Source organism: Gopherus flavomarginatus, chromosome 3, assembly GCF_025201925.1.
Source record: "Gopherus flavomarginatus isolate rGopFla2 chromosome 3, rGopFla2.mat.asm, whole genome shotgun sequence".
NCBI classification, from domain to species: Eukaryota; Metazoa; Chordata; order Testudines; family Testudinidae; genus Gopherus; species Gopherus flavomarginatus.
In genome coordinates, this window is record NC_066619.1 from 98,546,120 (window position 1) to 98,562,168 (window position 16,049).

General features: G+C 42.6%; 1 protein-coding gene across 1 annotated transcript in view; it reads left to right on the forward strand.

Moving 5' to 3' along the window:
• TMC1 (transmembrane channel like 1) overlaps positions 1-16,049 on the forward strand; it is an 87,598-nt gene that overhangs the window by 44,841 nt on the left and 26,708 nt on the right. The window contains exons 9-10 of the mRNA XM_050945430.1: positions 8,081-8,225; positions 10,296-10,490. Of these exons, the coding sequence (XP_050801387.1) occupies positions 8,081-8,225; positions 10,296-10,490 (340 nt within the window). The remainder of the gene's footprint in view (positions 1-8,080; positions 8,226-10,295; positions 10,491-16,049) is intronic.

Below are 16,049 nucleotides of genomic sequence, written 5' to 3' on the forward strand. Positions count from 1 at the left end.
AAGGGCTCTTAAAATTGATTTCTGTCGATGAGGGAATTAGTGCTGAAATCGACCCTGCTGGGTCAAATTTGGGGTAGTGTGGACACAATTTGATTATATTGGCCTCCAGGAACTATCCCAGAGTGCTCCATTGTGATCGCTCTGGACAGCACTCTCAACTCCGATGCACTGGCCAGGGAGACAGGAAAAGCCTCACGAACTTTTGAATTTCATTTCCTGTTTGGCCACTGTGGCAAGCTGATCAGCACAGGTGACCATGCAGAGCTCATCAGCACACATGACCATGGAGTCCCAGAACTGCAAAAGAGCTCCAGCATGGACCGAATGGGAGGTACTGGATCTGATCGCTGTATGAGGAGATGAATCCATGCTATCAGAACTCCATTCCAAAAGACAAAATGCCCAAATATTTGAAAAAACCTCCAAGGGCCTGAAGGACAGAGGCTATAACAGGGACCCACAGCAGTGCCGCATGAAACTTTAGGAGCTGAGGCAAGCCTACCAAAGAACCAGAGAAGCAAACAACTGCTCCAGGTCAGAGCCCTAGACATGCCACTTCTATGATGAGCTGCATGCCATTCTAGGGGGTGCCTCTACAACTACCCCAGCCCTGTACGTGGACTCCGTCAATGGATTCTCAAGCAACAGGGATGTGGTTTTTGGGGATGAGGAAGATGATAAGGAGGAGGTTGAAGATAGCACGTAGTATGCAAGTGGAGAAACCATTTTCCCCAACAGCCAGGAACTGTTTTTTACCCTGGATCTAGTACCCTCCCAACCCACCCAAGGCTGGCTCACGGACCTTGAAAGCGGAGAAGGGACCTCTAGTGAGTGTACCTTTGTAAATATTGTACGTGGTTTAAAAGCAAGTGTGTTTAATGATTAATTTGCCCTGAAGACTTGGGATGCATTCATGGCCAGTACACCTATTGGAAAAGTCTGTTAACGTGTATGGGGATGGAGCGTAAATCCTCCAGGGACATCTCAATGAAGCTCTCCTGGATGTACTCCCAAAGCCTTTGTAAAAGGTTTCTGGGGAGGGCAGCCTTATTTCGTCCTCCATTACGATGCCAGGCCAGTAGCAAATAGTCTGGAATCATTGCATAACAAAGCATGGCAGCATATGGTCCCGGTGTTTGCTGGCATTCAAGCAACATCTGTTCTTTATCTCTGTATTATCCTCAGGAGAGTGATGTCATTCGTGGTCACCTGGTTGAAATAGGGGAATTTTATTAAGGGGACGTTCAGAGGTGGCCGTTCTCCATGCAGTGGGGGGAGGGGTGAAGCGATCATCCCAGAGAATATAGTGGGGTGGAGGGGTTTATTTGGGTTTGTGCTGCACGTTAACCTGAAAACTGTGGCCCCTCCTTTTAAATAGCCAACCCAATCGGCGCTTGGTATGGAACATGACAGTGCTGCTGTTTGAAACCATTCCCACGTTATGAAGGTTAAAGAAACCCAAAGACCATGTCTGGCTGCAAGCCAAATTCTGTTGCCCGCCGGCCTGCATGTGTGATCTCTCATACTAAACCGGCAGGTCCTCAATATAAGAGGCAAAATGCAACCTTATAAAGAAAGCGCACGTACTATGTAATGTTAACAGCTTGGTTCATCGTGAAAGAGTCTATCCACTGTTCTCTAAAATGTGTCTTTTTAAATACTACTCTCCCTTTTTTTTCCTCCCACAGCTGCAAATGTTTCAACACTCCCCATATCATCTCCATCCCAGAGGCTAGCAAAGATTAGAAGGCAAAAAAAACTGCACTCATGATTAAATGTTCTCTGAGCTAATGCAGTCCTCCCACACTGAAAGACCCCAGCAGAATGTGTGGAAGCAGACAATATCAGAGTGCAGGAAAGCACAAAATGAATGTGAGGACAGGTGGCGGGAGCAAAAGGAAAGGTGGCAGGATCAAGATAATAGGTGGCGTCAGTGTGATGAAAGGAGGCAGGAAGCAATTCTCAGGCTACTGGAGGATCAAACTGATATTCTCCGATGTATTGCTAAGGTGCAGGATGGGCAGCAGGAGCAAAGACCACTGCTGTAGCCCCTGTGTAACCAACCACCCTCCTCCCCAAGTTCGATAGCCTCTTTACCCAGACGTTCAAGAAGGTGATGGGGGGACCTCCGGGCACCCAACCATTCCACCCCAGAGGACTGCCCAAGCAACAGGAAGCTGGCATTCAATAAATAAGTTTTGAAGTGCAGTGTGGCCTTGTCCTTTCTTCCACCCCTCCTCTACCACCCCGCCTTGTGCTTCCCTCTTTCCCTACCCATCCCGGGCTACCTTGGCAGTTATCCCATTTGTGTGATGAATTAATAAAGAATGCATTAATTTGAAACAGTCATGACTTTATTGCGTCTGCAAGTGATGATCGAAGTGGGGAAGGGAGGGCTTTGGGCTTACAGGGAAGTAGAGTGAACTAAGGGCATGGGTTTTCATCAAGGAGAAACAAAACAGAACCTTCACACCGTAGCCTGGCCAGTCATGAAACTGGTTTTCAAAGCTTCTCTGATGCTCACCACACCCTGCTGCACTCTTCTAACTGCCCTGGTGTCTGTCTGCACATAATCAGAGGCCAGGTTTTTGCCTCAACCTCCCACCCCGCCATAAACATCTCCCCCTTACTCTCACAGATATTGTGGAGTACACAGCAAGCAGTAATAACAATGGGAATATTGGTTTCACTGAGGTCTAACTGAGTCAGTAAACTGTTCCAGTGAGCTTTTAAACGTCCAAAGGTACATTCTACTACCATTCTGCACTTGCTCAGCCTATAGTTGAACAGCTCCTGACTACTGTCCAGGGTGCCTGTGTATGGCTTCATGAGCCATGGCATTAAGAGGTAGGCTGGGTCCCCAAGGATAACTATAGGTATTTCAACATCCCCAATGGTTATTTTCTGGTCTGGAAAATTCAAACAGCTGTTCAAACAGACCAGAGTTCCTGAAGTTGCAAGCGTCATGTACCTTTCCCGGCCATCCCACATTGATGTCGGTGAAATGTCCCTTGTGATCCATCAGTGCCTGCAGCACCATTTAAAAGTACCCGTTTCGGTTTATGTACTCGCTGGCTTGGTGGTCCGGTGCCAAGATAGGGATATGCATTCCGTCTATCACCCCACCACAGTTAGGGAATCCCATTGCAGCAAAGCCATTCACTATGACCTGCACATTTCCAAGAGTCATTACCCTTGATATCAGCAGCTCAGTGATCGCATTGGGTACTTGGATCACAGCAACCCCCACAGTAGATTTGATTCCTGACTCACCAGTAGCTGTCTGGCATTGGAAGCTTCCAGAGGGCTGCTCTCATTTTGGTATTCTTGCACTACAGGGCAGGGGAAAGCAAATCACAAAGTTCCATGAACGTGCAACACTATGCGGTCCCACCAGTTTGCACTTGTTTCCCAGGCCCAGAATCGGCGTTCCATGGCATGAGCCTGCCCCATTGCCACCAGAATGTCCAAATTGCCAGGGCCCTTGCTTTTAGAGAAGTCTGTGTCCATGTCCTCATCACTCTCGTCACCACGCTCCTGTCTCCTCCTCGCCTGCGTTTGCAGGTTCTGGTGCTGCATACACTACAGGATAATGCGCGTGGTGTTTACAGTGCTCATAACTGCCACAGTGATCTGAGCCGCCTCCATACTTGCCGTGGTATAGCGTCTGCATGGAAAAAAAGGAGCAAAACGATTCTCAACCTTTGCTGTCACTGAGGGATGGGGTGACTGACAACATGGCTTACAGGGTTGGCTTACTGTACTATTCCAGCAGTCTCCACTGCCCATTGGAATTCTGGCTTGTGCTCCCAATGCCTGATGGGGCAAAAACATTGTTGCGGGTGGTTCTGGGCACATGTTGTCAAACCACCTTCTCCCTCCCCCCTGTGAAAGCAATGGCAAAAAATCATTTCTCGCCTTTTTTCCTGGGTTACCTATGCAGACGACATACCATGGCAAGCATGGATCCTGCTCAGCTCACTGTCACTGTATGTCTCCTGGGTGCTGTTGGCAGATGTGGAACTGCAGTGCTACACAGCAGCATCCCCTTGCCTTGCCCTGTGGACAGCAGATGATACAATAAGACTGCTAGCCGTCGTCATCGTCCCGTGGGTGCTCCTGGCTGACCTTGGTTAGGTTGGTTGGGAGCGCCTGGACAAAGATGGGAATGACTCCTGGTCATTCTCTTCTTTAAGTTTCATCTCATGGAGATTCAGTCCTGCCTGGAATATCATGCCAGCTGGAGGCTTCTGCCTCAGACTGCTCTTCCAGTCGGCAGCACTGTGCGGTCACACCTACCCCAGCCTACCCCTTGCTCATGACTCCTGGACAGTAGTAAGGAGCAGTTCAACTATAGGCCGAGCAAGTGCAGAATGGTGGTTCACTCTACTTCCCTCCCCTCCCCCCTTTGATCTCTGCTTGCAAAGGCAATAAAGTCAGTGTTTCAAATTCATGCATTCTTTATTAATTCATCACACAAATGGGAGGATAACTGCCAAAGTAGTCTGGGAGGGGTGGGAAAGGAGCGAAGCACATAGTTGTAGCGGCACCCCCCTAGAATGGCATGCAGCTCATCATAGAAGCGGGATGTCTGGGGCTCTGACCTGGAGGGGCCATTTGCTTCTCTGGTTCTTTGATAGCCTTGCCTGATATTCCAGGCAGGACTGAATCTCTATTAGACAAAACTTAAAGAAGGGAGTGACCTGGAGTCACTCCCATTTATGCCCAGGCACCCTCGACTGACGTCACTGAAGCCAGCCAGGAGCACCCATGTCTACCCAGGCACCCTCAACCGACCTCTCCGAGGCTGGCCAGGAGCACCCATGTCTTCCCAGGAGCCCCCAACACGCCTCACCGAGGCCGGCCAGGAGGAAACAGGAGACAGCATCAGACAGTACAATACGGCTGTTAACCATCTTTGCTAACTTGCAAAGGCAAAGAGCTGCTGCTGTTTAGCACTGCAGTACCGTGTCTGCCTGTGGTACCGCATCTGCCAGCAGCACCCAGGAGACGTACGGTGACAGTGAACTGAGCAGGCTCCATGCTTGCCGTGGTATGTAGTCTGCACAGGTAACCCAGGAAAAAAGGCGAGAAACCATTTTTTGCCGTTGCTTTCATGGAGAAGGAGGGGCCTGACAACATGTACCCAGAACCATCTACAACAATGTTTTTGTCCCATCAGGCATTGGGAGCTCAACCCACAATACCAATGGGCAGCAGAGACAGCCGGAGCTGTGGGATAGCTACCCACAGTGCAACACTCCAAAAGTCGACACTAGCCTCGGTACTGTGGATGCACTCCACCGAGTTAATGGTCTTAATGGTCTTAAGTGGGGACACACACAATCGACTGTATCAAATCAATTTCTAAAAAATCAACTTATATTAAATCGACCTAATTTCGTAGTGTAGACATACCCTAAGAAACACCAGTAACTAAACAAGCATACTGAAGTGTTTCTTTAGAACAAGCTCAGGATCGGAAAAGTCAGACCATCTCAAATCAGGATTATCTGGCACTCTAGTGCAGCTGGGTAGCAGAAGCTCACACAAATCCTTCATGTGCTGTATCAGGTTGTTTGTTTTTCACTTTCACAAGCACTAGATTAACTCAAACAATACATAGTTTCTTAGATAAGGTAAGCAGCATTCCCAGACAAAAAATGGCCTCATTCTTTTTGCTTAAAATAATGTGTGTGTTTGGAGAAAGAACAAAACATTTTGATGCAGCAGGCATAGTTTTTGACCTAGAACAGCTTTTAAAAATGTTTCTTTGATGGTATATCCCTGAAGATTAGAAGATTCTTCTCACTGAATCCTCTCAGGGAATTATATTTGAGTGGCTGTCAACTAGAAAAAAGAATCCTTATAACACAGAATCTCTGAGGCCAAAACAAAGGGGAAGCATATACTATATGTGCTAAATTTCCATCTTGCCACAGATACTAGTGCTAATCCACATTTAGGTAACCCTAGATAATCTTCTGCTTAAGGCCATTTTTTCATTGCAATACAATAAGCACAGAAGTTAAAACCTAGTGCCATTAGGATTATTGTTGTTTTTGCTGATGGTTGAGGGCAAAGAAGAGAGAGAGAGAGAGAGAGAGAGAGAGAGAGAGAGGAGTTGACTATTACATTTATAGAAACCATTTTGAGTTAGGGTACAAATCAGCAACTCCCTTACTCACCAACCCAACACTAAGTGGAAAAATCTGCAGCCTTAAGGTTGCAGAAATCACATATTTGAGATAATTTTAGTTTCAAACTCTTAAGGAGTTTCCAGTGCATCATGCAGTTGAGGCCAGATTTTCCTGTCCAAGGAGTGGGCAGGAGATGTGGCTGCCCATACTTACAACTATTCTGAAATCCATAGGTGCTCTTTGCAGTTCTTGGGGCATCCTACAAGAGTCTGGGCATTCACCTACGCCCAGAAGCTCCATGTTACTCTCTAGGCCCCTTGTCTCCATACAAGAATGCTCCATCTGGATTGGATGGTCAGGAATCAAATTACAGAAAGATAGGCATGGTAGGGTCAAGAAATAGACACAAGGAAGCTGTTGGATTTGAGGAGATGATTATGCCTTCCCTCATTCCTCTTTTTCTTCTCTGTAATGGTAAACAGTGGGTATATACATCCCCTATCTAGTTGCTGCTTGCTTTAATAATGACCATGCAGTGTTTCCATATTCTTTAAATGCTTGTGGAACATAATACTGGAGAGTATTTTCCCAGATGATATCCAAAAGTGAAGGGGTTATGAGGGCAAGAGGTGTCAGAAGAAATATTCACAACAGGTTATTTTCATGCAACTTCAAATGACTAGCAGAGACAGTACACTGAGAAAGCTGTGCCTCAGATACGTATATGGTAACAGACTCAAAATTAGCTGCCTAGACTCACATGTAATATAATGCATATAGATACAGAACAGTAATTGCACACACAAAATGTGCATTTTAATATCCAAATTCCCATGGTACTTTGGCCAACTGCATGTTAGACCAAATCCTTCCAGCTTACATATACCCCAAACACTGAATTGTTCACCAACTTTCTTTTTGGGAATTGGGGAGAATGAGATGTTGTGAGAGGATTCAGAGCAGCAGCAGGGTAGAAGCTTCACAAGGCCCACTCAGAAGCCCTTTGTGCTGTTTGTATCTTCCACCACTCCTACCCACGGCATCAACTCCACACCAGCTCAGCTGCCAGAGACAACGCTATCCCCATAGATGAGAAAGCAGGAATGCTGTATAGCAGACACAGTTACCTGGGTTAATGCATATATGTTTTCTTATGTATCTTAGGAGTTTTGTGGTTCACATTGTTTATTTCTAATAATATGATTCTGCTCCACAGCATAACCTTAAAATAGAAATAGTTTTTCCCCGAGAATGAAATTAATGAAGTATCCAAGGTCAAATGTAACATTCCCTAGTAATGTACTCCTTTCCTTGTGCTTTATGAGCTGAATTAAATAATACAATTTACAGCAGCCTGACCATCAACATTACAGGCTGATAATACCTTGAAATAGGGAAGTTAGCAGTCCAAGGTGAAGTCAAGCCACTGAAGAAATAATTTTATATTGGTGGATGCTATTATAAATCCAGTTATAAGCACATAACAGACTAGCAGCATAAAAGAAAGCAGCATTTGTAATTTGTTTATTCAGTGTAACCAGGTTTTTTCCTGGCTAGTTATTATACTTTATTTTTCTCTTTGTCACATCTAGGATCTGATTAGCAACATTGTAGCGTGTTCTATAGGTTTCTGTTTAAGATAACTTAGTCCTCTCTCTTGATATCTTGTTTCCTGCTGAGTTTCTCATCCAACTGAATTTCTCCAGTGTGCTATTGAAAAAACAAATAAGAAATTATATGGTGAGAAAATGAATGAACTCCACTGGATATGCTCTATACATCACTTCTTCATCATCATCATGGAGTGTATTTCTTAGATTTGAGATGACGTGAAATGATATTATAGGACATTAGGAATGTTTGACAATCTAAATCACTTAACAGAACCAGCTGCTTCTTTCTAACCCTGGTTTCTTTGTACACCTTTTTGGCCTTTACAGAATGGCAAGGAATGCAAACGAGGAAGGTGGTGGGGATGATACAAGTTTTAATTTCAGCTGGAAAATGTTCACTAGTTGGGATTATCTGATTGGCAATCCTGAAACAGCAGATAATAAGTTTGCCTCAATCACAACAAGCTTTAAGGTAAGATATAGCTCACTAAAGAGAGGGAACCTGATTCTCCCTTCACACCACAGCCAATGGAAATAGATCACTGTAAAACCAAGATGAGAGTGGAACTAGGTATTGTGGTATCTCATTTGCCCTTTCCTTCTAGGACTGCTGGTAAGCAGTACTAGTAGCAAGGGCTGTGTTCTATGGGATTGCTGTCCATGCACTTGCAAAATGATTCCTGTGCAAAACATGTTTTTCTTCTTCTCCTCACCTTTCCTAGCTTCCAGTTTCTATGGTGCTTTTATTTAAAAAATGTTTTGTTTAAAAAATGCTGGTGACATTTTGCAGCACTGACGTTGTCATATTCTCTTGCTACTCTGAAGAGATACCATTAGACAGCAATGTCATTGCCACAAGGTCCCATTTGGCATGTCAAAAAAAATTGATTCAGAAGTTTGACACCACACCTGCATCTCAGTAAGATAAAAAAAAGGTCACTTTGTGTTTCTCACAACAACAAATGTTTTATTTTCAAGTGAACAAGGAAACACAGCCCAGTTTCCTGTGCAATACAGCACATTCACTGACTGGACTCTAGACTTAGGACTATCTGGTGACTTCAGTAATCTCTGATGTGCTCATGTGTGTGTGAGAGGTAGTGCAACAGCCGCATTGGCTGGAGGCATTCTGCCTCTGTAGTGCTGAGATAGGCACCTTAGGATATTCAGGAGCTGCTTTTACCATGCACTTCATTTGGGAGATGCAGCATGCACTCTCCTCCATTGCTGGTGTGGAGAGTGTAGGAGGCTAGGGATGTGTCAAGGAATTAGAGGAACAAGAGTGCCACTAATTCCACACTACTGAGCCAGCCACACCCCCTGTGCTTTCTGGAGTACTGTCCAGGGTGCTAATAACCCCCCCCCCCCACTTTACACATAAAGGGCCTCTCTCTCCCATGCAAGGATACAAGTAATTTCACTGGAAGTTACTCAGGTCCTGTGGGTGGAGAATAAGGCCCAAGAAGCTCAAGCAACAATGGCTCTTTGTGTAGATTCCCATGGGGATTAGAGGGCTGTGAAGGTCTGTCTATGTCCTCTCCTCACATTCTCTTATACTTACACGGGGGCAGCCAGGATCTGGCATGGAAAGAATGAAAATCACTTGAGAGAGAGAGTAAAGTTCTTGATGGATATCCCATGATGCAACCATCCTACCTTCATTTCTATGAACAGGCTGGGAACTGAACAGTCAAAGGGTGAATTCCTGGCCTCACTGAGCTCAGCAAGAGTTTTGCCATTGACTTCAGTGGGATCAGGGCTCCACCCAAGCAGAGCCACATAGAGTTATTAGAAGGCAGCAATCCAGCTGCCCTACTGGGCGATTGATACATTTATGTACAGTAAAGTAAGAAGCTGTAACTAAACTCTCCCTCCACAAGGACATCTTGGTGACAGTGTGAGCTCTTTCTGCTGATGAAGATAGGAAGGGGTGGAGGTAGGGTTAGTTACTCAAGATCCCTGAAATTCATCTGAACTCTACACAGAGTAATGTTGTGCAAATGTTTCATTTCAAAATTTGAAATCATCCAGCCTTAGTCTAGTCTGGGGTTCCTATAAGGAAACCCTTTTCAGTCCCCCTGAACTGCAGACCTTCAAAATGAAACCTTGCTGTCTCCAGAGACACACATTTTTCAAGTTTCCCAGTTCCTTAGCAAAAAGATTTCTGACAACTGGTCATACACTTATCCTTCTGGGTCTCCCAACTCACAGCTCCTTGTGAATTCATTGTAAGTGCTGGCTTTGTTTTGAATCACAGCTTTGACATGTGAGTTCAGATGTAAGAGAAACTCAATGGGGACAAAGCCATAGAAAACAAGCCTGATGATACCCATGCAAGCCAAATCCAGCGGTGTCCCACAGCTCCAACAGAGATTTTGATACAATGTCACCTTCTTAAGAAACCTGATGCCCAAGAGTAAAGTCAATTCACCACAACTTGTTTAAAAAGACTCTGTTATCTAGTAGCCGCACAGACAATATAGAGCCTGATGCTTTTAATGCTGCTCACTTACAGTTACATTTTTGTTTCTAATAAGTGCAGGAAGCTATTGTGGAGGAGCAGGAGAACCGAAAAGAAGAAAACATTCACCTAACACGATTCCTGAGAGTTCTTGCTAATTTCCTGGCCCTGTGCACACTGGCCGGGAGTGGTTACCTCATCTATTTTGTTGTGAGGAGATCCCAGAAGTTTGCCCTGGAGGGCCTGGATAACTATGGCTGGTGGGAGAGAAATGAAGTTAGTCCCAGTACATGTTATGAAATAGATGTGGTTTGAAGCCACGGTTCTCTCTCTCTCGCTCTCTGCTGTCCATGGTGCTTTTTTTCTGGTAGTCTTCTAATTATTCTAATCTGTTTCCCATATTCATTAAGACAGTCATGTTTTGTTTTACTTTTTAAAATAGCTTTTCACACTGAGCTCCTTCACTTCAATTCCAGCCCTGACTATAAACTCCTCTTCCTCCATGTCTAAACCTGTCTAATTTCTTGTACACATTCAAAGCAACTAGTGACCGGGCTTCACCTACTTTATTAATACAGCCTGTTAATGGCATTGTGGGGATTAGCCAGAAAGATGGATGGGGTTGAATATTAACACCAGCATTTCTGTTTTAAGCCTTTGTTATTGGTTCCTGCACGTAAATACAAGCAAAGAGAAAGTTTCAAGCAAAATGAAAGTAAATTCAAGGACACAGGAGAGTTCCATTAAGTCTTTGGTTAAACATGACATGTAACATTCACAAACATACACACACAGAGGTCTCGGTCTGACAAATGTAGTACACTCCCCCATAGCACAGACCAAATAAAAGACTTTGGGCAGGATTGCCCTCTTGCTTACACTGATTCTATATTGGTGTAACTCCACTGTCTTTGCTGTTACTCCTGATTGACACTGGTGTATGTGAGATTAAAATAACAGATTTTGTTACAGGTAGCTGAGGCAAATTTCTTGTTCTGCCACAAAAAAGGAAGAGCATCAGTCGGTGCTCTATAGCATTGACTCTATTTAATGTTGTCTGGCTTAACTCACAGGTCACATTCACAAACCAGCCCCTGACCTAGCAAGGAACTGTAAACTACGATTTATTAAGAAGGTTTAGTACCTTATTACAGCAAACCTATCACTGACTCCATTGGGAGAATTTTCAGAGCAAGGGGTGTTTAAGGAGTGATGAACTATGTCGCCTAGTGGATAGTGCCATGGAGTGAAATTCATAGACTTGGGATCTACTCCCGGTTCTGTCAATGGCCTGGTGGGTGATGTGGGCAAGTTACTTTACCACTTTGCGCCTCAGTTTCTCCATTGGTAAAATGGGGATAATAATCCTTACCTCCTTCATTAAGACCTTGGCTATCTACTGAGGCAAAGCCCTATATAAAAGCTAAGTATTGTTATTTGGTAGAAAATAGGTAATGGGAGGAAAATTCACATCCATAAATTCTCTCTTTCTATGTGTTTGGCTTTATCTTATGTACTTGCAGAGTGTCCATACTACCTAAGAAATAAAACTACTTAACAAATGGCATATAACAAAAGCATAAAGAACTTGTGGGAAGACAGACTGATTCAGTCAAAACAGAGTAATTAATAACACTTGAAAGAGAAGGAGGTCTTATTATATTAAAGGTCTTTCCAGCAGCAAAAAATAGATTTTACATTTAAGATCTTGCAAACTCAAACACAATGGATTTTTGCAAAAAAATACCTTCCAACTTTTTTAAGAGCTACCAGCAGTGGAGATAGAGTAGATCACTGCATTTATATTTAAGGTATCCCTATGTCAACGTTCAGTTTTAATTCTAGACATCTCAAGGTTTTGCTACTATAAAGTATAAATCTTCCTCTTAATTAATTGTTAAAAAATTGTTACAATATTTGAAAATACATGAAAAATAGAGCTTTATTACTGCCTTCAGTAGTAGACAAGGCTATTACTATTGAATTCAGCAAGAATGGAAAGAGTGATTTATATTTACTAAACTGTTTATTCTTAAACTTATAATTTAAACAGTAAGCAATCAGAATTCAATATTCATTGCTGGCATGATTTACGATGCTGGGGGTTCGTGTTTAGACTTCACTGCTGTCACATCACTACTTACAAGATTCATAACCTCCCTTAGCAGTGGGAAACTCAGAGCTGCTTCTGCAGCTGTTACTTTCTAGACCTCAGAGTGCCATGGAAAAGGTTGCTCACTAGAATAGTTGACTCTCAGTTAGGGGAAAGGATGTGTTTGGAGCTACAGTTTTCATATTAGTTTGAGGGTATCTGGTTATTATTGTTACATGTGTACCTACAATCCCAGCTCCATAGGGTAGACATTACTTTTGAAGTTCACTTCCTGCTCTTTGCTAATTTTTAACGATTGGCAAAAATCCAGCAGCTATGGAGAAGTTGAATATGGGAGGGAGTGGGTATCAGGGTTAATTCACTCGTGCACATGCACCTCTAGGAATGGAATACCTGATTTTCCACTACATTACATTATTGTTATGCCAGTGCAATTCCACTTAAACTACTGCAGTTACCCCAATGTAATATTGGTGTGAACAATAAGGGAGAATCTGCCCAGTATCTGAACCTGAAGCAGAACAAAGGTCCAGGGTGAATCCTTGCTCCCTTCATAAACATATATTAGCTGTAGCTGAATTTGAGTTTTTGAAGAAAGTTTTCAATGAAATTATGAATTTCAATAAAAAAATGTGAAAACAATTAAAAGAAATTTACTTTAAAAAATTGATATTTTCCAGAACGCTAAGGAGGGCTTTTTTTTTTTTTTTTTTTTTTTTTAATTTTTACATTTTGGTGAACAATTACATTCTGCCTACCCAAATCTCTTTTTGCATTTTCAGTTGCCCACCATATTCTTCACCTTCTGACTTAAACAGTCAGAGTGTTTCTGTGTATTGTTTTATGACTTACACCATCCAGCCCACAAATGGCTGTGTTTCATTGATGGTTGCAATTAGCTAGAAGGATATTGCAGAATAAGAGGAGGTTCAGAGACAGGAACCCAGAATGACGGGGCATGGAAAAACACTGACATGCAAAGAGATTGAAAAGAATGGGATATTTTACTGTAGAAAAGAGGTTAATAAATGGGGGTATGATAAAAGTATTTAAAATAATGGATGGTAGAGAGAAGGAAGTTCAGACGCTTCTGTTTGTTTACCCCATCTCATAATAGAAAAACAAGAGAAAAATCAATGGAATTGAAAAGTGATAAATTCAAAATTGACAAAAGAAAATACTTTTTCACATAGAACACAATTGGGATGTGGAACTCATCGCTGCAGAATGACATTGAGGTCAGATTTAGCAAAGATTTTGATTTAGCAGATTTAGCATGGTTTAAAAAGAGGGATTGGACATCTATGTGATTAACAAGAGCACACGGTTATGATAATAAACACTAAAAAGAAGGAAGAATTTTGGAAAGGATATAAATCCTCATACTTCAGGGTTTAGACCAACCTCAGATTATTAGTGGTTATGATGAGACTCCGTTGGGTGCCGGATTATTCTGTAACTGCCTATTGGGGAGCTGCTTACACCCTTTGGCGCATCAGGTGCTAGACACTGTCAGAGACAGGTTGCTAGACAAGACTGGCCACCAATCTGATCCAATATAGTAATTCCAATCTACCTATCACTTGTGTTTGCATGTATTTCTCTATCTATACAGATTAGTTCATTGATTCCATACTGACTCAGAGAAGTGTAAAGTTTCTTAAGCACTTCTGAAATTCTCTTGGATAGCCTATTGTTATCAACATGCCTGTTCTGTTCAACAGCAACATCACCAATAAAAAGTAAGGACACCTCACAATAATGCAAAACAATAGGAACCAATGTTCAAGATTTCTATCAAATTTAGGTATACCAAATAGGTAGGCACCTAAGAACAATCATCTGTTAAATTAATAGTACATAGTGGTAAACAGATTCCACTTTCTTCAATTATAAAGCCAGAAGCTGCAAGGGATAGCAGCTGCATACTTGTTAAAACTGAACAAACAAAAAGTAAGTGTGATTTCTTTATGTTAGAATTAGTTGTTTAAATAGTGATAATTAAACATCTTTTTATATTTATATTTTATATTTATAGGAAACAGCATAAAACCTCCAGCCGTTCAGAGAGATTGCATGGTGCTACAAGCCCCATACAGAATATGCTACTGGTTGTCTATAAATATGAAAATCCAGTAATTAGCACTCATTAAAATCCAAAAACAGAAAAGCATCAAATAGAAATGCCATTTATTTCTTACACTGTTTCCACTGATGAAACTCTATGAGACACCAGTGCTCTGTAGTTGCAAATGCAAGAGGGTAATTTTTCTTGCCTGCGTAGTCCCTTTCTGGTGTCACATTACATGTGCAAACAGAAGCGTAACCTCAGCTTTCTACCCTTTTTTATTAGGATGTTGTAAATGTATTACATTCTGTTTAAGTTTTGGCAAGAATGGGCACAGAAGAGGTTAATTTCAGGGAAGCCCCAAGATATCTGGAAAAATCAAACAAAAGAATAAAAATCTATTTCACTCTGCCGTCTGGCAACCAACTCCTTTGAGCCCAAATAGAATTAGATTCAGTTTGTGGAATGTATAATCCATACTGAGTTTCAAGATTATTAGCAGATATCTTTATGCTCCAGGACCATCCAACTCAATACACTTGCATACAGTTATATAGATAAGTGAATGCAGCTACAGAATGTTAATCACAAAAGGTAGAAAGGAGAGGACAGACTGGGGTTGCACCTGCAATGTGGACAATCAATTACTGATAATTTAAGGGCCATATAAGGGCCCAGATACTGAGTTAGTGGTGCATTGTTCTAAAAATACCTCCTTTTGTTTAAACCCAGATCCCTTTGGCAGTCTATTAGCCTTAACATGCAAGAGGGGTGTGTCAAACCTTAGTCCCAGATTTGGACCTTAGCGTCCAAAATATGGGGGTTAGCATGAAAACCTCCAAGCTTAGTTACCAGCTTGGACCTGGTACTTGCTGCCACCACCCAAAAAATTAGAGTGTTTTGGGGCACTCTGGTCCCCCCGAAACCCTTCCCTGGGGACCCCAAGACCCAAACCCTTGAGTCTCACAACAAAGGGAAACAAATCTTTTCCCTTCCCCCCCTCCAGGTGCTCCTGGAGAGATACACAGACACAAGCTCTGTGAATCTAAACAGAGGGAGTCCCCCCTCTGTAATTCCAATCCTGGAAACAGAAGCACTTTCCTCTTCACCCAGAGGGAATGCAAAATCAGACTAGTAAATCTAACACACACAGATCTCCCTCTGACTTCTTCCTCCCACCAATTCCCTGGTGAGTACAGACTCAATTTCCCTGAAGTTTCCCAGAAAAGAAAACTCCAACAGGTCTCAAAAAGAAAGCTTTCTATAAAAAAGAAAGAAAATACATAAAAATGGTCTCTCTGTATTAAGGTAACAAATACAGGGTCAATTGCTTAAAAGAATATTGAATAAACAGCCTTATTCAAAAAGAATACAAATCAAAGCACTCCAGCAACTATAGACATGTAAATACCAAAGAAAAGAAATCATATAACTCACTATTTGATCTTTGTCCTTACAACTTGGAAACAGAAGATTAGAAAACAGAAATCACTTCTCAAAGCTGAGAGAAAAGCAGGCAGACAGACAAAGACTTCAGACACAAAATTCCCTCCACCCAGAGTTGAAAAAAATCCTGTTTCCTGATTGGTCCTCTGGTCAGGTGGTTCAGGTGAAAGAGACATTAACCCTTAGCTATCTGTTTATGACACGCCCC